Source organism: Carassius gibelio, chromosome B13 (assembly GCF_023724105.1).
Source record: "Carassius gibelio isolate Cgi1373 ecotype wild population from Czech Republic chromosome B13, carGib1.2-hapl.c, whole genome shotgun sequence".
Classification (NCBI taxonomy): Eukaryota; Metazoa; Chordata; class Actinopteri; order Cypriniformes; family Cyprinidae; genus Carassius; species Carassius gibelio.
The window spans coordinates 7,557,480-7,580,225 of record NC_068408.1 but is presented as its reverse complement, the minus strand read 5'-3'; the positions used below and the strand labels follow the sequence as shown (position 1 = coordinate 7,580,225).

The 22,746-nt window shown below is 35.0% G+C and overlaps 1 protein-coding gene across 1 annotated transcript in view; it reads right to left on the bottom strand.

Moving 5' to 3' along the window:
• lmbrd1 (LMBR1 domain containing 1) overlaps positions 1–22,746 on the bottom strand; it is an 82,539-nt gene that overhangs the window by 9,728 nt on the left and 50,065 nt on the right. Inside the window, exons 10-14 of the mRNA XM_052573171.1 lie at positions 20,809–20,873; positions 20,349–20,451; positions 18,257–18,361; positions 16,436–16,585; positions 14,118–14,199 (exon numbers count right to left, since the gene is read on the bottom strand). Coding sequence (XP_052429131.1) covers positions 14,118–14,199; positions 16,436–16,585; positions 18,257–18,361; positions 20,349–20,451; positions 20,809–20,873 — 505 coding nt within the window. The remainder of the gene's footprint in view (positions 1–14,117; positions 14,200–16,435; positions 16,586–18,256; positions 18,362–20,348; positions 20,452–20,808; positions 20,874–22,746) is intronic.

Sequence of the window (22,746 nt, the reverse complement as noted above, 5' to 3'; positions counted from 1 at the left end):
TTCTTATTTCAAAAACATTTGGTAGCATACTGAGTATATAAAATGATAATATCTATATACAAAATATATAAATACTGTTTATATAAAATGTCACAAACATTGCGTATTGTGAATTCTCAAGCTAGAAGGTTAAAAATGACACTAAACTAACTAAAATGCATATTTAAAATGAACACAGTACAATTACAATTAGTTACAACTGTGAGCAAACTGATGGTTGCATTTGTCCCAGATAATGCCGCAGGTCATAACGTTTATGAACATCAACAGCATTAGCTGACAAGCATGAGTCAATTTATTGACCAGAACCCTACAGTCACACTACCAGATTTGAAAAACCCAAATAGCCAATATCTATATGCACATTTCTCTTAACTCACATTTAAAACTTCCAAAAAGCACTGACAGTTAACTGTAACTGAAGCTTAATGAGTAACCCATTGTACTAATACACAAGTGCAAATCATTAATGGTTCAGTCATCTTCGAACATGATACTGCAATACATACTTTAGGATATGCCATAAACAAAAAAATCTAATCTTTTTCATTACTTGCTTTATTAATATATATTAAAATAAAAAAAGATGCTGTTATACCAATGACTATGTACAGTATGTGCAATGAATGCTGTTTGGAGTCTCAGTAACAGCATGTGTCTGTGAACTGTGTGCACTCGGTCTGAATCAGCTTAAATGAGACTGCATTAAGATGCATTAAATTCTCTCTACATACCATTGGTCCAAATATACCACTAAAGGAACACCGTAGGGTGCACATGGCAGCATGGACCCGTGCCAGGCTGTGCCTGACGTGGCTATTAATTAAAGTGTTCCTTAATTATCTGCTCTGTTTTAGTGCTTAGCTGAGTAATTATAGCTAGTTCTCTATGTGCCAGACCGGGGGGGTGAATTCAGACATACTAAGAAACCCACAAAGGGAGGAAAACAAGCAATCGATGGTTTAAAGTGATAGTTCGACCAATACCCCCTGATGCATTGAAAAGATCAGGCTCAAAGTTTTGAATCCCACATCACTATACTGTCTGATTCAAGAATGACTCATTCTTTACATCAATATCATTTGTGAACTAAATGAACTGACTGACTGAAAGAATTCATCTCAAAATAATGAATTGTTCTATTTCTCATGAACACACTAATGGGAGCTTATGCATCTGTCAAGATTTTAATTTTCACTTATATTTTGGTCTGCTCCTCCCCTTCTAGCAATCCATCTTTACCAATGTTGTAACAACAAGTAGCATGAGTTACTTTCCCCTAGCACCTTCATTCTTTTTAAAAGTGTGTCCTCATCCGTTATAGTTGCATGCAACTACAAGGGTGAGTAAATGATGACAATATTTTCATTTTTGGATAACCTATTCTTGTAATGAAGACTATAATCACAAATCCTCTGCTATGCCTAAAACAGATAGAAATAGTTTAGATATCAGTCAGTATATTGGAAGCAAATGCACATTTCACTTCTGCATGTTTTCTTCCCTCTGTCTTTAGATCTGCCTTTTTTTAAGCCAACAGATGTCTAAATTTGGCACCGATTTCTCAAAAGGCTTTAACTGGAGCATTTGCTAATCTTTATCACAAAGCAATAAAAGTGAGAGCCAAAAACAGGCAGCTAGAAGGCAAGGGCTTTTCAGGACGACCTCGAGGGAAAGAGAAGATGCAGCAAAAGAGGTGAGTGTAATGCTCACACTGAGGAAACTGCAGAATGGGACGGTGTCAGATCGAGTGCGAAATTGCATGCAATCAAAGGGTGGCACTTTTCAATACAAATAATCCTGTGGGGTTAGAATGAAATCAGATTGAAAAAGGAGTGGAGGAGTGCAGTAGTAGAGCATGAGTGATATCAGAGCTGCTGTCTCACCTGTTGACAATCCTCATATTTATAGCAGCAATATAACAGACAGACTAGCGTGACTCGTGATTCACACTAGTCATCCATAGCACCTCTCTCGGTAAATGTGGATGGAGAAAGAAAATAGAACAAGTGCATACTTCACAACTTTAGAATACCTCAAGGAATGGCAGTGGATCTGAATACAGCTCTGGATTTAAACACATAAAAATACATATCTAAACTAATATATAAAATACTATTCATGTTTGGAGTCAGTAATGTTTTTTTTGTTTGATTTTTTTTACAGAAATGTATACTTTTATTCAAAAAGGATGCATTAAACTGACCAAAAGTGAAAGTCGAGACTTTTAAATGTGACTATTCTATTTAAATTAATAATTCTTTTGAACTTTCTATTTCAAATTCGTAAAAATCACAGATTTCTATCAAAAATTTAAAAACCGCAGCACAATTGTTTTTAACATTGATAATGTTTCTTGAACATTAAATAAGCATATTATTATAATTTCTGATGGATCATGTGACACTGAAGATTGGCGTAATGACTGTAATGAAAATTCAGTTTCGCCATCACATGAATAAATTACATTTTAAACTGTATAATTTTTTTTTTTTACTGTATTTCTGATCAACTTAACACAACCTTATTAATCATAAGAGATTTCTTTCAAAAACATTTAAAAATCTTTCAAAACCCAAACGTTTAAACAGTAGCGTGTACTATATAATAATAAATTAATACATTTATTAGTGGAAGAGAATCAGACACATGGAATGAGGAGTTTCCATAGGACCAAATGGAAATTAAATTAATCTTAAATAGTCTCAGAATTTTAATAATCAGCCGAATATTTGAGGATTATGTATATTAAATGTCGAAATGCATACTTTGAATGACAAAGCTCTTAAATTTCATTCAAATCGCATGTAATTGATGTCAAACCTTCACTTTTAAAATTCACTCTGTTCCTCACAAAAAAGAAAAAATTTTATCACTTTAAAAGTTAGAAAGTGTTTTGTTGGCCAATAAGTTTCTTCCATGTTAGATGACACTGTGCTGGACATTGTTAAAATTTTCCAGGTAAATGTTCTTCAGGAGATACTGGACCCTCAATTCATAATATACTATGCTATAAATATATTTCAGTAAAACAAGTGTGGCCTTCGCCTATTCTGAAAAACACATTTCCTGTATTGCATTCAACAAGCACCCATGATAGAACTCTATCATAAAAGAATGGTGTCCTTCAAAATGTTCATCAATCACTGACATTTGTTTAATATCTTTCTGTCTCTTCATTACAGCAGTATCTGAAGCTATAGGAGGACACAATATGGTGAAGAATCTCAGGTTTAGGAACAAACAGAATGACTGGCATCTGCTGAACAAAAAAACTATTCATCCAGATACTGACTTAACAGTGATTTGTGTTTTGAAGAAATTGTATTGTAAAATAAAAATAAAAAAAGAGCATAAGTATCTGCCATCTTTGAGCACATCAAACATCGTTCTCTCTTGAACATCCCTCATGCTGTTGCTAGGGAACAGTCCTGACAATGAGGTGAGCACTTGATTTCTTCAGCATTAAAATATGTGTTCTGCCTTCCCATGTTAGACAGATGACCCTTATGGAATCACATTTTCTAATGCACCATTCAACTAAAACAAAGTTAACTAGTTTACTATTACTATGATATTTAGATGTCATAGATGTCAATATCTGAGTATGAGTAAATGATTCAAATATACACAGTACTTCACAAAACGCCAAAAAGAGAGCAGCACCATGAAACTTCTTGGTACTTTTTTTATGTTTTATGGACATTCCCTCAAAAAAAATTTAAATATAAAATGTGCTGAAATATGAAAATGTCTTAAGCGTGCTTGAGATTTAAGTGCCAATTTTGTTCCCTTCAGTCAAACTGAGGCCTAAGCAGATTTTGAACGTACACCAGTGAGACGGTTAATGAGAATTTAATTAAAACAGTTTCTTAGAGTTCCTTAAACTTCTGAGAGGTTTACGAGAAAACAAGTGAATGCTGAAAAATGACATTAAAGTTAATCAGGTAGAGTTGATCACAAATATGTGAATAGGATTTCCTTTTAAAGTGCCCCTATTATGCCATTTTAACGGTTCCTAATATTGTCTCCTACAATAGGATTACATGCATGGTCAAAAAACTATATTTTAAACTTTTATACTATATTCCAAGCCTCCTGGAGCTTAAAGTCAACTTTTGTGTGACTTTTTTAAGACTATACATAATTCACACATCATATGGATTAATATTATGATGCATTTCTAAACTTGACCGACCAACTATCAACATATTACACATTGTTTGAACAAGGGCAATATTAACATTTAGTTAATATCTCCATTTCTATTACATTGTGGGGGAAATGGAACTCAAACAGTCTGAATTAACCCAAGGATGAGTAAATAATTACTTTTTTTGTCATTTTAAAGAGAACTAATCCTTTTCAAAGTAAGACTAAAAAGTATTTGAATCTGCTTTTGAGTGTCTGAAAATAATTTAACAGAGGAATAAATATTGAAATCGTTATTATTTATTATTTATTTTCTTACTCGTTTCAACAGCGCTCGGAGCTCTTATGATCAGTGCCTTAAAAACCAACAGGATATATTTTTTCCAAACAAACCACATCTGTGCATTTGCTGAGAGCCAGACGAGCATCACGCGTTCATTAGACCATGGTTAGAAATCAATCTGACAGGATGAGGAAATTTATGCCTGGCCGACTGAAGTGGAGAGCAGAACATTGTTAGTTTCGTTTTAATTTACGGCTCCTGAATCTATTGGCACACCAAGTGACTTGGTGGATGGTAGCCATGGCAACAACACTTGATCCTCCTGATACACTGTATCACATATATCTGAACTAAAATGAACAGATATAATATCATTAAATGAATGCAGAGAAAGTCAGGAGGAGAGACATACAGGAGCTAAAATAAATCCGAAAAACGAAGTATTGTGAAAATAAGGGAAATCAGGAAAACGATAATGCAGTTGCCTGTTGAATGCATAAAAAAGCAGATAAAGATACAAGCGGTGCTGTTTGTCAGATGAACTCCATAGCTGTGCATTCAGCAGTTCAGATGTCTTCAGCAGCGGTTTGAACTCAAATTCTGCATGCATAGTGAGATCCCATGAATCCCAGCTCCTGTTTAATTGACACTAAAGGTGGGCGGTATGACCGAAATCTTACATCACAACATGACTCATTTTATATAAGGGCATCGGTATGTATGTGTTTTCTACTGGTCTGTATACGGGACGCCTACATTTACTTCACTATATTACAATTAAATCTAATCTAATCTTGACAAACTATATATCGTTGGAAAGGTCTAAGACTCCCAAATATATATATTACCAATGTTTTTGTTAAAAATGATGTAGGACAAGTAATAGATTAATTTATGACAAGAGTGCACCCTCAAAAATCTAAAATATAACTGGTGTTTTGACCTGTTTAAAAAAAAAAAAGACTTCTTTGTTAGCTTTTTCTCTATCACATATAAGAAATCATCAGAAATTATATATCGACTGAAAACTTAAAATCTCAAAATTCATCATTTAAAACCCATTTTAAAATCAGACATTGCATGACCATGTAAATGGTACATCAATATCATGTTACAAAATGTTTTCATTCATGAATTATAAAAATGTAAGTTTGAATCATGCACTATAAAGTCTATGTTCAAAAATGTGAATGACAGTTAAGGGGTTAAAAACACAATAAAAAAGCTACATTATTATAAAATAAATTAATAGATATTATTATAAAATAATAACTTATTTATTATCAATTTTGTAAACCGTTTTTTGCTACTTAATATTTTTGTGGAACCTGTGATACTTTCATCTGGATTATTTGATGAATAAAAAGTTAAAAAAGAACAGCATTTATAAAAATAAAAAAAAAATCTTTTGTATTAATATCAACTAAGGGTCTGTAATTTCTTTTTTTTCCAGCAAAGATGTGTTAAATTGATAAAAAGTGACGGTAAAGACTTATATTGTTATTTCTATTTCAAATAAATACTGTTCTTTAACTTTTTATTCATTAAAGAATTACTTTTTGAAAAAAGTATCACAGAATTCCACAAAAAAAAAAAAAAAAAAAACATTTGAGCAGTTTCCAGCATTGATAATAAATCAGCATTCTGTTCAAATCAAAATGATTTCTGAAGTATCATGTGACACTGAAGACTGGTGTAATGGATGATGAACATTCAGCTTTGTATCTATATTTTACAGTATATTAAAATAGAAAACCGTTATTTTCAGATGTAATCATATGTCACAATATTATAGATTTTTTTCTGTATTTTTAATATTTGAGCAGAAATGTCTTTAAAAAAAACATTACAAATCTTACTGAACCAAAACTTTTGAAATACATTACATAAAATAATTTGTAAATAATATCATATGATTTTATAATTTATTTATTAAATGATAAATTATAAATATAATTTATATATGACTGAAAATTGGAACAAATGTATAGATGGTATTATATTTTTTATATTAGGTTTTATATGTAATTATTATTATTATAATTGTTTTTTTTTTTCAGCATTTTATTTTATTAGTCCAAGAGCCAGGACTCAAACTCAGGACGCTCAAGGTGCAACGATGATATATATGTTATATAGTTTAAATGTAATGTTATGCACAAAAGACACTAAATCATCAGCGGATTCCATATTCAAAGTCTCAAAATACATACATCTGTGATTGCACATGAACTGAAGTCTATATAAATGTGTGAAGACTAAATGTTGCCTAGCAACCATACGCAACTAAACTCCCCATAATAACTAGTTCTGACACGTTTTGAATTGTGTGAACACGTCATGCTCGGTATTTTCACATTTATCCATATTTCCCTCTCAAGTGAAAATAACGTAAAGCAGTCCTGCACACAACTAGCAACACAAAAATATCTTCCTCAATACAGCACAACTTCTACCAGATGACACATTTCTTCCGTCATGAGGTATATCCCATCATGCCGCTCTGCACTAATTGACACTCTCCATCACTCAACACAAAGCACTTCCTCCAGGGGCTTGAAGGACAACCCAACCCCGGCGTTATTGCCAATCCAAGCTGTGCTCTGTGAAGCAGGACTCGCCTCTTGCTCTGTCGACTTGAGGCGTGAGAGTGGCGGGGTTCGAGAGCACGGGTCGGGCCCTGCAGGGAGAGATGCTCTCGGTCGGATACTGCGCCCTCCCTGTCGCATGTGTTCTCCCTGCTTGACACTTCCTCCCACTCACGCCTGGTTGTGCAACGGCTGTTACGCAAGACAGAGCAGCTTCCAGAGTGATGAGAAGACTCGGGTTGCTGCACAAGAGGGAAAGATCTGGCAAAGCGAGAGGACTGCAGATGAAAAACGGCAACACAAAGAGAGCGAGCGAGAAAAAGGTCGATCTTATTCAATTCTTTCATCTACAGGCCAGCTGGCAGGGTGGGTTTTTGCTTCAGGTCAACAGGTACGACAGGACGAGCACACATTGAGGCCAGGAAGCTCAGCATCTCATCAAGGGTATAAAAGTGACAGTCGATATGCTGAGAGAAGAGTCCGGAGAGAATTGGGGAAAGGGCTGAATTGATTACTCATTCAATTACAATAATTAAGCGGCTACTTGAGGCACTCTGTTTTAACATGCCTTTTGTCATTTATTACTCTTTAAAAGAGGAAAAGCATCCAACCATCAGCATCTGAACCACTGGGGAAAAATGAGCTGAATATTTTGGCCAGCACACAAAAAGAGGCAGACATTATTAAAAGATGAAAGGTGGTGCCCAGCCTTTAGGCAATATTACACATTTTAGGTAATGCAATCTGACTAATTTTTGATTACTTTTAACCTAACTTGTTTATCACATTGATTAGATTAGGACAATCTTGTATTACACTGATATAAATCAATATGATACGGAGGGGGTTTATAAATCGATAAAAAGCGAATAATTAAATCTTAAAAAGTTTTGAACATGAAAAGAAATGAATGCTTTCAAAATAAAAACCTACAATTTAAAGCATTTAAGAAATTATATAATGGATAACTTATTGCAATTTTTGAGAACATTATGTAATCACATAATCAAGGAAAAATTGACTATAGTCTGATTATGAATATTTTAAAACGTAATATCACCTAATTAAAAGTATTTAATTTTTGGAATCTGATTACATAATCCGAACTAAATATACATACGCAACTACATATACAGTTGGATAAGCCACACTGAAAGCTAACATAGTAAACATATAATATAATATAATATAATATAATATAATATAATATAATATAATATAATATAATATAATATAATATAATATATGCACACACCTGTGAATGATGTCAACTAAATTAATTCAAAATTAAATATTTCATACATTTGTAAAAGATTAATGTATAAGTAGATTTCAACTTTTTTTTCTTTTGATTTAAATATTTTTCCCTATAAATGCCAACCAACTTATGTTTATGATTAACATGAACTTAATGAACACTAATTCATACAGTAGTCCAAATATCAAGCAGACTTCATTTCTTACAGATTGACTATCTTTCATCTGATGAGTTGCTGAATGGTGGTTATATGAATGACCTCTGAAGGACATTATACAGCCATAAATAATGTCAAAAATAACAACTGTTTACACTGACTTCCTAAACCAAGCTGGTCAGCTCTCGGCATCATTAAGCGGATCAAAAATGGCCCCTGCTTGGAAAATAAAACGTTTGCCTGTTCCCATTATCCAGAACAAAGACAACAAATCTGACTTCACTGCAATGATCTGAGAAATCATTTGGGGGGTGAAAAACAGCCGCCTCTCAGCTAGAGCGACTCCAATCACAAAAATCAAACCCTGATAATGAGGCGAGAGTCTCAATATCAGAGGCAACCACAGGAACAGTTCAAATATTTGTTGCGATACACCATCTGGAGAAAGATGAAGACAGATGATTCAGAAATGTAAAAAAAAAGAAGCATTTTTGTCAATTAAGTCATACCACAAACAAACTGCTGAGAGCTTTTAATTCCACTCAGCATGCCTAATGGATTCAAACCACAGTAGAGGAAACTTTGTTAAGATAAAATGAGCTAATATCGAGGACATTTTCAAATGATTGATGCAGATTGTCAAAAATATTTCACTGCACCATGATTTTTTTCTGCCCATTTTGCCAAAAGCTGTATCATACTGATAGTGAACATTAATTGTAATAAAAGCAAATGGAAATCACATATCCCACTGTGAAGCAACGGAGAGTCCCGTGCTAATGGACGGTGTACAGCTTGTCTTGCGCTGTTTTATCTGAAAACAGTAATGAGGCGTTTTGCTGGTGATGGGTAGGTGGCAGAAACACAATGACTGGGCTCTGCTGACCGACCGCAGATGGGAAAAGGCCAAAACCCACACAAACAGATTGGGAGGCTGTGCTGGTTGGCAAGCAGATGGCTTAAAACTATGCTGGTTCTAAAGTGCGAGTCAACTGGAGATGGATCAATTTTGGGTGACCCGCAGAGTAACTTCTGTTGCACAGATTTATCCTCCATTGTGCGAGACAGCGCCTCATTTTGGCTTTAAGAGACTTAATTGCGTTATGATACAGAGCATTGTTTAAAGGAGGCATATGGGGAAGCTTTCACACAGGCACATACAAATGCAATGCAACTGATTTCTACAGTTTTTTTTTTTTTTGTTCTGCTTATCATTAAAGGTATTTGCTAAAGAAAACATCACGATTACTGTTGCTCATAGCAAAGGTTAGAGATTTGATCAGTGTTTACAACTCGTGGCATTTGTGCTACGAACTTGAAGGATACTTCAAATCATGCGGCTTGTTGAGGTGTGCTATTACTGTTCAGAGCAATCTGACTTTTTTTTTTTACCTGGCAAGGGATAAAATGAGTGGCATTTACTTACACTGAAGGGACCTGAGCCATAAAAGTTCAAAAACATGCTAAAAAAAACATTCAGAACACTGTAGCAACTGTGTAGCAGCCGCATAGAACACCCTTGCAACAGAATAATCATGCCCAAAACCATTCAACTTAACCACCTAGAACACCCTAGCAACAGTGTAGAAACATTTCAAAAACAATTTAGCTTAGCAACTACCCAGAACACCCTTGCAACATCAACATGCTTAAAACAAATGATCTAAGCAGCCACCTAGAAAACCCTAGCAACAGAATAATCATGCCAAAATCCATTTACCTTAGTAACCACCGAGAGCACCCGAGTAACAGTGTAGAAACATGGCAAAAAAATAATTTCACTTAACAACAGTCTAGAAAACCCTAGCAAAAGCCTAAAAAAACCCAAAAACTTTTCACCTTAGCAACCACCCAGAACACCCTAGCAACAGCACAGAAACATGCTAAAAAACTGACCTTAGCAACTGCCTAGGACACTCTAGCAACAGAATAAACATGCTGAAATCTATTTACCCTAGTAAACACCCTAACAACAGTGTAGAAGCATGCCAAAAACATTTCACCTTAGAAACCACCTAGAACACTCTAGCAACAGCACAGAAAAATCCCCAAAACAATTCACGGCTGCGTCCGACAGCCTATGCAGTTCACTTGCTGCCTCACTGCCTTATGAGACAATGACTTTGCAGGCAGTGTTTTTGCACGAAGGAACCTCAATGAAACTGATTCCGGACAGACATCTGAGGCAGCATAATGTGATCTACAACAAAATAGAATGAGTTTTGATGATAACTAAACAAATATTAAATTACTATAATACCAATTTCTCACTAGAAATAACATCAAAAGGGCAAAATGGTATTCAGAAATATGCATTTACACACAAACTGAACACCAAACGCAACTTTCAGACGCCATCTTTATTTTTTTAGCTCAACCATCACAGAATGGAACGCACAGGATTGTGGGATATCAAAGGCAGTTAAGTGCCTTCAAAATTAGATCAGGAGAAGGTGGAATTTGGACATGCCTTGCTGCCTTCCCACCTGGGAACTTCCAAATGCAGCCCACCTTAGCAAGGAGCTAGGACAACCTAGCAACAGCATAAAAACATTCTAAAAACGGTTCACCTTAGCAACTACATAGAATACCCTAGTAACAACAGAAACATCCCAAAAGGAATTTACCTTAGCAACCACCTGGAACACCCTAGCAACATATATCATGCTTATTAAGAACATAAAACAATAGAACAGAAACATGCCAAAAACATTCAAAACACCTTAGCAACTACCTAGAAAACCCTGGCAACAGCATAGAAACATGCCAAAAAGCAACCACTCAAAAACAGCATAGAAACATAAATAATATACGGAACACCTCAGCAACTGTGTAGCAACAACCCTACCAGTCACCTATAACACCCTGGAAGCAACAACATATTAAGTATGCCAAAGAAATATTCAGAACACCTTAGCAACCACCTAGAACACCCTAGCAATATCATAGAAATACAGTACACCGCCGACACTGTGAGAGTGAGTTTTGAACATTTTTCTTCAGAAAATGTAAACTATCTAGCTAATACGATCACTTTGCGGCTGAAGTCATCTTTAACATGACCTGAATTTTTAATAGAGGCCGATGAAAACGGAGCGCAGAAGAATTTCTTAGCCTGACAGTCTGATATTCTGGCACAATCCAGGGACCTGAAGTGAGTGAGAAGCAATTAGCAGGTGGAATTTAGCCCAGCATAGAGAGGTGTATTTTAGGAAAGGTTACAGCTGATGGGGGACACGTCTTAAGGACATTAAGGAAGATTGGCCACTTCTTCTTGGTTCACTGATCCAATTGCATATTAATATCTTTGATTTCATTATTATTCCAATATCTTCCAATGGGACTGGAATGTAATATCGGAGTGCCCTCCTCTGGATGGAAAATGGTATCATGGCTGCACTCTCAGGCTGGATGGCAGTATATCAAACCATAACCAATCCGATCTGAATCCACCGTGACATTGTGGAATAACTTATAGCTCAATTTCCCAGGTTTTGAAGTTGATCTCGTGAAAAATGTGTCAAAAACACACTAAGAGACAGACCTGGTATTAAATTAACTAGATGTTAAAGAGCTTAAAATCACTCATTACAAACTCAGAGAACGATATCATGCTGTTAAAACACTAAATCAAAGCTTTTTACAGCAAATCATTGTTCCGTATTTTAAGCCGCCTTTTTTCTTTTCTGCCATCGTGAGAATAAAATCTCTGAGTGCAATGTTTATATTATGTTGAACTAGATTCCTCCTTGTGTCCTGCACACTCAAAGCACACAGATCTATCAGCAATTAACTGCAAATGTATGGTGGCAATTAACCTTATAGATCGTAATTAACACATCTGGTGGTTTAAGCCGCTAATTTTACAGCATTTTAATTAATGTAAATCTCCCTCTGATAGACTGATATTTGCCATCTCACCCTTCCATAATGAACACAGAGAAAAGCTGCAAGGGGTCATGTTCTGCAGGCATGACATCTAACTTCACGTCTTTGTATTATCAAGACTATTTGCAGTCTGTCCTCAGGGGCTGAGCACACAAAACCAAACACTTGGATACATCCAGATACAGCAGTACAAAAAATCAGTGGTCCGTCACACCTGAAACAGTTTTGATCTCCTATTCAGATTCTGAGTCCGTCTCCTGCTGGTGTATGATTTCATCTCACATCTAGCATCATTAATACTACTGCTTCTTCTTCATGCTGTCTTCTGCAAAATCTATTTTGTTCTATTTACTGTGTACTCTGCTCATCTCATCATAACTGACGTACAAATAAATATTTGGGGGAGCGACTGATATATAGTCAAACTTGTATCTGCATGGGCAGCACTGTAATCGAGAAAACAAGCAAATATTAGTTTGTTGCAGATATAGTAGGCGAGAACAGAGCACAACAGTAGGGTTCCAGAAGTAAAAACCCTGTTTATTTTCTCCATAGAGAAACTGATGTTGAACAATAACAAATAAACCTTTCAAAACAGACCTGTTATGAGCTCTGAGGTTGTTAATGGGTGATGTATGTGCATGGAAGTGTGATTTCAGTCGAGTTTAATTGCAAAATTCCCAGTGAGGAAGTAAACTACCCATTATTCTGAAGACACCGATTGCGGTTACCATGAAAATGTAAATTGTGGAAAGAGATTCACTCCCATGAAGCACTGAAAATTATAGTCTCTCAAACCACTTGCATACAAATGACTATTTTGCAATAAACTAATAAAATATTTAATTTATATTTATAAATGTATAGCTAATCAAATCTGCATTTATTAGATCAAAAATAAACTAAAACAGCAATATTGTAAAACGTCTATATAATGTTGTATATTTATTTGATTATATTTTAAAGTTTATTTTGAACTTATATTTAGAATTTTTGAATTAATTTACTTTTGTGATGGCAGTCCACTTCAGTCTTTAATGTCACATGATCCTTCAGAAATCATTATGTGTTGATTTTGTGCACAAGAAACAGTTCTTATTACCATCGATCTTGAAAACAGTTGTGCTGCTTAATATTTTTTGTGAAAACCGTGAAATTGAGTTATGATTCTTTGAACAACACTTATCTAAAATAGAAATGATCAAAAATATGTGTTTACTATCACCCTATGACCAGTTTAATCTGTTCTTGTGAATAAATGTATTAATTTCTTAAAAAACAAAAAACAAAGACCAAAAACTTTTGAATCTCACTGACCCCAAACTTTTGAAAAGTATTATATCTTTTATAATTTTCAAGTTTGTACTGTGGTCATTCATCTCAGAGTTGGTTTAGTTTATGGCTTAGAAAGCATTTTTTTTTTTTTTTTATCACAATGAAGAAAATGAATGGGAACAATATGAACCAAGTGTGAAAAATATGGACAGTCACAGTCCACAGGCTCCTTAAATGGCCAAAAAAACAAAACAAACAATGCATAAGCATACATATATGTATAGCCCCTTAGAATTTAACTAGATGTTTTGGCTACTGTACATTTAACACCTCCACATGTAAAATACCTCTGTTATTACTGGCTTCTTTGCAGGACAAAAAAAGAAAAAAAAAAAAGAAAAGAAATTCCATTATACAACCTCTTTACAACTCCTCACCAACCATTCCCTATGGTATGGTGAAGCATTATCCACTGAATTCGGTCACTCTGTGGGTGATAAAGAATGACGGTCTTACCTTCAGGAGCATCTGCGTCACATATCTTAGTGATGGTAGCGGTGTGATTGCCCTGTGATGGGTCTGCAGTGGGCAGCGGGGTCTGGGAACAAAAATACACTCAATAAACCCAATCTGAACTATGGAACAGGGCTCTAAATGCATGCAAGTTAAACAAAAGGAATATGCTTTAGCTTTTTACGTAAGCACATATAAGACATTACCATTGTGATATGGTATTTGTCTTTTTTTCACGTTCACTAACTTAACATCTTACAAAGCAGTTTTGTGCACATTAATTCAGTATAAAAATATCCATTTACCATTTTAACCAGCCACTAAAAATTAGAATAGCCATGCTGTATTTAAATTAAGTCATTGTCATTAGTCATTTAATTAGACTAATTATACTGCATATTTACAAAACTCAGCTATGTGTATAATGTGGCACTGTTAACACTAAAGTCACAGTAAATGTCATTTTATAAAAAACAAAAAAATAATAATGTTTACATTTATAATGGTAGTAGTGCTTCATCAAATGATGGAGAAGAGCATTGTGATATGTCTTGTATGCAAACATGTGGTGTAGTTGAGCACAGTTTATTCATTTTAAAGACTTGCTTCATAATTAAACCCAATTCACATAATTCCTTCAGTAAACTAGTGCTAAAACAACACAGACTAGAGTGAGTATAAACAACACTTATATTTCTAGAACCCTCTCTTACTAGAATACTGATAACAAAAGCAAGCAAAAAAATTAAATAAAAAGTCATGACTGACTCATTCTGCATAATTTCATTTGACACACACTAATTATAAGAGGCAGACTGACTCATAAGCTTTTTGAGTTATTACATTATGGGAATGTGCTCAGAAATACAATTACAGTTTCAATTACCCATCCCATGTGCTTAGAGATAATGCATTTGTTAAAAGTAAATAAATATATGAACTATCTGGTGTACTGATGAGTCAAAAAAATATATAAATATAAATATATAATCTAAATAATAAAATAATTATTTCTAAAGCATATATTCATTTAATACATAAATATTCTTTATCAAATTAAATAACACATTTAACATTAACTAAAATAATATTTTACATTTTATCCTTAATAATAAATTATATTTTTTAATTACAAACCCAAATCCAATGCAAACTACTTTCAGCTACTGAAAATGACATTCACATACATTTCTTGGAATTGTGTTTCAATCAATTATTCTTCTTACCATTCCAATTTAAATTCCAATTCTGTATCCTGTTTGCTACATCAATTCCAATTCAATAATTTAATTGGAATTTTTTAAAAGCTTCCCCAATTCAATTGTGCATGGCACACAACCCTGCAAGACACGTATTTCGTTTATGCTTATTTCAATATTTACATCTGACCCTGCAGAGGGGCAAAGGACATATGTAACAGATTCCAACACATGCTGTGGTGTTTACTGAGTAGAACAGGTTCGATCTTGCCGCGAGCAGTCCTTCCTTCTCTGTCCTCGGCAGACGATTTGCCCCATCAGTCTCCTGACAGCTTGTCAGCCTCACAGCAAATTACTCTTCATTTGAGCTTGTATTTACGCAAAGGCAGCATAACTTTTGGAAGTAATCAAACGGGATAACATGCACCACTGGACAGATGCAGAATGACTGCTAGCCTTCCAGGAAGTGAAGAGACATCAGATTTGATTGATGACGAGTTTGTCAGTTTCAGCCACTGTCTCCCTTGGATCGTTCACAGTCTGTACAGAGACCACCTGATGCATTGTCCGCATAAAAATGGCAAGCGCTGACTGAAATTGCCATGACAGCTGGGTTTATCTAACTTCCTTTTTTTTTTTCTATGATAATCTATTACCGTGGTATAATTTAGCAAATAATAAAAAAGAACGTTTATTCAAAGGCGTCACATCTAGGTCTGAAGGGTCTCTTCCAGTATAAGTGGGTTGTTCTTGGACGGCAAGAATAACCTGAGCTAGGCTACATATAACACGAGTCACAGTAAAGAACACACGGGCAAGTTTCCACACTTAACATGATCAGGTCAAAGACTTTGGGTAGTTTTTAACCTCATATGAATGTACAGACCTTTGATGAAGCAAAAAGAAATAAATAAGAGATGCAGGAATGGCTTTTGAAGAGAGATGGGAGGGAAGGTTTTGAAAGGCTTTCAAACACTTGCTTTGTAAAGGGTTGATCATTACATACTTATGTCACAGGCGTGGGCCCTTTTTGCTCAGATTATGACAGCTGTAATCCTGTAATCCTGATGCTGTGTAGCACAGGGGATTGACTGTGTATACACAAAACAAGCCACCACTCACCTGCAGCAGGTATTTCTGGCTGCCGTACATGACGTACTGCGGGGCCAGACTGTAGATCATGTAGCTGGTGTGAAGGACGATGAGGAGGAGGATCATGCAGAGGAAGAGTAGGGCCTGCGGTCGGGTTCTCTGAGGCCTGATTTTATACAGCTGCACAAATAGAAACAAAAAACATCCCAACATTATTCATATGCACAAGTATTGAGAGAAATGCACTTTACAAATAATGCTGCATTCAGAGCAACAAAAACAAGGATTGATAAAGCAGAGTTGCAATAATGGATACTTTAAAAGGGTCCAAACTGACATGAAAAACATTTTTCATAGTAAAAGGTGTAGTTATGGATTATGAGTTATGGCACAAAGGAAAATTGTTCAGATTAATAATCAGAATTTCTAAGACAGGAATTTTGGTGCATTACTAAGGACTGCTGCACAATTCTTGCCAGTAGTTCATGATGGATTTGTATTTGTATTGAAAAACCAAACATTATAATGTTTTATGTTATAGATAAAATATGGGGAAAAAAATGACTTTTTGTTGTTGTTATTATTAATAAATTAAATATTTATTGTTTTGCACAGCATATCATTATTTATTTTTATTTATTTTTTTCAGTTTTTATATGCAATGCAACAATTGTCATATTTGAATGATTTCTGAAGGATCATGTATTTAAGGAAAATGTAATTTAATCACAGGTAAAAATTACATTTTTAAATATATTAAAATAAAAAAAAGAGTTAAACTGTAAAACTATTCCACAATAGTACAGTTTTCACTGTATTTTGAGCACTTAAATACAGCTTTGGTGAGCTTTCCACATTTCTGACAAGTACTGTATAAGGTTTAACATACAGCATTTTTATTGTTGGTATATTGTATGAAATTACAGAAAAAAGGAGATTACTATTATTATTTTTTTTGTAATGAAAAACAAAGTTTTTTAAAAAAAATTTATTATGTTACATAATAATAATAATAATAATTCTTTACATTTATATAGCGCTTTTCTAGACACTCAAAGCGCTTTACATAGTCAGGGGGTATCTCCTCATCCACCACCAGTGTGTAGCATCCACCTGGATGATGCGACACGAGCCATATTGCGCCATATTGCGCCAGAACGCCCACCACACACCAGCTTACTGGTGGAGAGGAGACAGAGTGATGAAGCCAATCAGCAGATATGGGGATTGTTAGGAGGCCATGATGGTCAGAGACCAATGGGCGAATTTAGCCAGGATGCCGAGGTCACACCTCTACTCTTTCCGAAAGACATCCTGGGATTTTTAATGACCACAGAGAGTCAGGACCTCGGTTTTAATGTCTCATCCGAAGGACGGTGCTTGTTGACAGTATAGTGTCCCCATCACTACACTGGGGCGCTAGGACCCACACAGACCACAGGGTGAGCACCCCCTGCTGGCCTCACTAGCACCTCTTCCAGCAGCAACCTAGTTTTCTCAGGAGGTCTCCCATCCAGGTACTGACCAGGCTCAGCCCTGCTTAGCTTCAGTGGGCAACCGGTCTTGGGCTCCAGGGTGATATGGCTGCCGGCTACATATGTATTATATAAAACTGTATTGATTGTATTTACACATAAACCAGCATATAACTTCTAAAATAGTATTTAAAAAAGAAAGAACGTTTTTAAAAGTTTTTGCAGCCCCAATGTACATACGTTTTGCCTATACAAACTAAATGGCTAATCATTAATATTCATTACAACAACACTCTCGCCAAAATAAAAATGTTTAATGAAACAGGTGAATGAAAAAAAAAAAAAGAAAAGAAAAAATAACACCGTAGTGTCTCACCCTTATCCAGAAGAACCAAATCCCCATGTTACGGATCCCAGCCATGGAAGTGAAGACAAAGTACATGGTGATGATTGTGATGAGAATATAGTCCAGCGGGAAAACCTGCAGAAACAAGAGAAATTCAAGCACAACTCCAAAAAAATCAGAAGGCCTTGATCTACAGTATTTCAAACATTCACCAGCTCTACAATGCAGTCTCTATTCATCCACACACAACACACTTTTCAGGCCTGAGTGTCAACTAAGAACCATTACCCTGACAATGAAGATGGCTGGAAGGCTATGACTGTGTTGTCCACACTTACTGCTTTTTTCTTTGTGTACCAGAGTGGTTTTCAGAGTAAGTGATGCATGTTTCACAAAGCACACGACGCTGGAGGCACAAAGGATATATATACACTCACACACTCAGCGGTGGCCTAAAATACTGTCACTCCTGTGCTAGAGATGTATCGCTCCACAACTCTGAGGTAATCTTTCAGCAATCCTGACTATTTTCAATGCATTTCACCTCAAAAGAGCCACAGGAAGTACATGGCAGAACTGTTTGAATGTCAAGCTAAAAATGATCCTCCTGTTTCCTGGAAGAGCTGTTGGCTCGTGGAAACGGCGAAGCCTCTTCCGTTGGCAGCTTGTCCTCCATAACTCCACTGGAGCAGAAATGCTGGTTTTGCAATGAGCTAAACACACACTGACCTTACCTGTTGTCCTCATTTCAAAGACGGAATATGGTCAGTGACATCATGAAGTACAAATTAGAAATGTTTCTGGAAGCATGAGCAATAACTCTCCAGCCTGCATGACTTATGCTTTTGCAAATTACTTTTACTTTTCCCTTTTCACATGGCCTAATTGCAGAAATCAATGGTCTGCATTCCTAAACAATTTGGTTTAAATCAAGCCATCTCTCCAAGTAGCGAGTGAAGTGATCATATTTTATTCAAGCACATGGAAACTGATCACTGTGCTACTTGAAGAAGATTGAGGGATTTGAAATCTCTTCCAAAAGCACTACATGATAAATTGTGCTGACATGCACTAGCATTCAAAAGTGTTCTTTCTTTTGAAAGAAACTAATACTTTCCTTCGGCAAGGACGTGTTAAATTAATCAATTTTGACAGTAAAGCCATTTGTAACAAATTACAAAAGATTTATATTTCAAAGAAATGCTGTTCTTTGAACTTTGCATTCGTCAAAGAATGCATCACAGTTTCCACAAAATTATTGATTTTAAACGTTAATAAAAATAAACGTTTCTTGAGTATCGAATTAGAACATTAAAATGATTTCTGAAAGATCGTGTGACTCTGAAACTATGGAGTAATGGCTGCTGAAAATTTAGCTATGCATCGTAAGAATAAATTACATATATATATATATATATATATATATATATATATATATATATATATATATATATATATATATATATATATATATATAAAATAGTAAACATTAATTTTTAATTGTAATAATATTTCAGTTATTATAATAATAACAGCCGATCAAAAACATTACAAATATTACGAACTCCAAACTTTTGAAAGATGTGCATGAATTTCTAAAGAAAGCAAAGTGTAAAATCCTTTTTTTTTTTTTTTTTGGAAAACTTATTATTGCTATTACATATGACAAAGTTGAAGAACAGCAGCCAACAAGTGCACATGAAACTCTTCAATACCTTCATAAGTTCAATACCTTCATGGCCATTACATAATTGTCATACTTTTATTTATTCTATTTTACAGTTTTTCATTCAAATATCAAGAAAAATTCAAAAAGGAATGAGTAGGTGTGTCCAAACTTTTGATTGACAGTGTGCACTTGCCAATTACAGAATAATGTTGCTTGTCTTGGCAGAAATTGCCTACAGTGAGCAGATCGCATTCTTCACTTTTCTTGCAACAGGCTCAAGCAAGTGCTGTTCTGCTGATAAGTTTCGTAGTAAAACCAAAATGAACCCCACTTTCCATTTCTGGCACTTTCTCCTCCGGAGTCAACACACAGCTCTGGTTTTCACTAGCCCTCAAGTTGAGGACACAAACATAACGTGATTATGAGACAAAAGAAAATGAGAAGGTTACTCACCGGTTGCAGTGCCAGCAGTAGCTCATTAAGAGGGTTGGTTAGGTTGGTCCCAAAGATGATAAATCCAGTGCTGATACCAGCTGAATGTAAAGCTTTATCCAGACTGCAACAAGATAAACACATTTAACAGCATCATCACATAAGAGACTGAATTAAAAAACATCATTAACTACAGTTCTCCATGGTCTGCTATAGAATGATGGTACATTATTGTAAGTATGAACTAATTTAGAGCGCTGCAGGTGTTGATGAATGTGTGTGTGTACAATAACAACAGATTTATGGCAACTCCAGCACTGGATCAAAGTGTTCCTCAAATGCACTGTGCTCTGAGGGGACGTCATTCTTCCTGTGCCTTTTCAGTGGGGTGAGTCATTTGTTGGTAACTTGTGAATGTAAGAAAAACAGTGGGTAGAGTCTACCATCAGAGTGACATTTCATACAGGTTGATGTAACTTACTTAGAAATAAACAAGGTCATGAAGAACAAAAGGGCCACCAGGATGAAGAAGACCCCGAGCAAGATCTGACAAGACGGAAAAGAGACAAAGTTACAAAAGTCTGGACAAACTACTTTAAAAGTTTAGTATCCTTAGTATCCTTATTGAAATATCACAAAATCACAAGACCGCAGAAAATACATGACAGATTAAACAACTAAATGTGCTGCTTAGTTTTTCAGGATTTATTTAAATGCATAGCAACAACAGAAGAAAAACATTTATTTGAGATGGACATATTTTGTAACAATGTTAAGGTTTTTAACATTACTTCTGATTAATTTGATGTGTCCTTGCTGAATAAAAGTATACATTTCTTTCAATAAAGAAAATACCATAGGCATAGAGATAGGCAAAGATGAATAATAATAATAATGTTTTATTATAAAAACCAACATTTTTCCTATTATCTATTTCAAATAGCAGATCAGTTTGTATCAACTGTCATTAATAAAATAAATTAATTGAAAATAACAATGACAAACAGACATTCATGACTAAACATTCTAAACATTCATTATGCTGTAAAACACATTTAGTTATTCCAAAAAAAAAAAAAAAAAAAATGCTGATCCATTCTAAACCCATGACTTTTTTTCTTCCACTATGAATGATAAATAATTCACTGGTTGCTCGTTTCTATGCAATTTTTCTGAAGAGGATATGAGCAGAAAAATGGCAAAGCTTCACAAATGGCATAAAAGTACCATAAAAACTAGTCTAGATGACTAATGCACTATATTCCAAGTCTTCTGAAGTCATATGAAGATATGGGATAGTTCCTCACACAATGTATCGATATCTTTAGAAGACTTGGAATATAGTGCATGAGTCATATGGATGACTTTTATGATACTTTTATGATACTTTTATTTTTTTTATTTTTTTTTTGTCATTGTGGAACTTGACAACCCCAGTCCTTATTTACTCTCATAATACTGAAGAGTTGCCTAGATGTTCTTCAAAATCATGTGGGTTCGGTGTGAAATTAGGTAAATGATGACAAAATGTTCACTTTAGAGGGAACTAGGAATTAGTGAACCAATTCTTTTGAAACAAACTGATTCATTTAACTTCTACTTCTTAGTTACTCCTCAACAATTATTTACAAACACACATATATTAGTATGAATAAATACACACTTCAGCACCAAATATTTGTGCAAAGGACTGAAACTGGTCCATCATGTCTAACCAGATGATTTTTTACATATGGCCATATGGTGCGACCCACCTCAGACTGACACAGTCACAAAGAGTAATATGGATGACATGGTCACAAGCTCTCTAAATAAGGAACAGACTGAACTGCAGAGGAATGAGTAAATGAACAAAGACGGAGACACAAACACTCACAACCCACAAAGCAAAACAAAACCAATATGCCAGACTGAACGGCTGCTTTTGACTGGCCTCCCGGAGCTCACGTCTGCTTGACTTGACTTGAGGGAGTAAACAAAACCCTGACGTGTGCAGTAATCATTCCAGATTTTCACAAAATAAAGGAAAAGTGGTGGCAAAAAGAAGAAAAACCAAATTTAGAACAAGCAGAAAATATACAGAGAGAGACATAAAAGATGGACACATCTATCTACCCATCCGTCTGCCTGTCTCTAATATTTAGAGCAACCTCTCTATAATAATAAATAATACATATATCACATGTATGCTAACATTGTTTTATGTAATAATTACATTAGACCACACAATGCTAATAAAAAAACACAAAAGCAAGTGCCATACCCATTGAACACACATTTCCCTCAAGAACAATATGACAGATTGTGAACTGTAGCGAGAACATAGATTTGTAAATGAGTGTGAATCCGCCTTCGAGACATGATCTATAACTAATTCAAATGAATGACTGCGAGTTATTAGTGATGCTAGAATTACGCT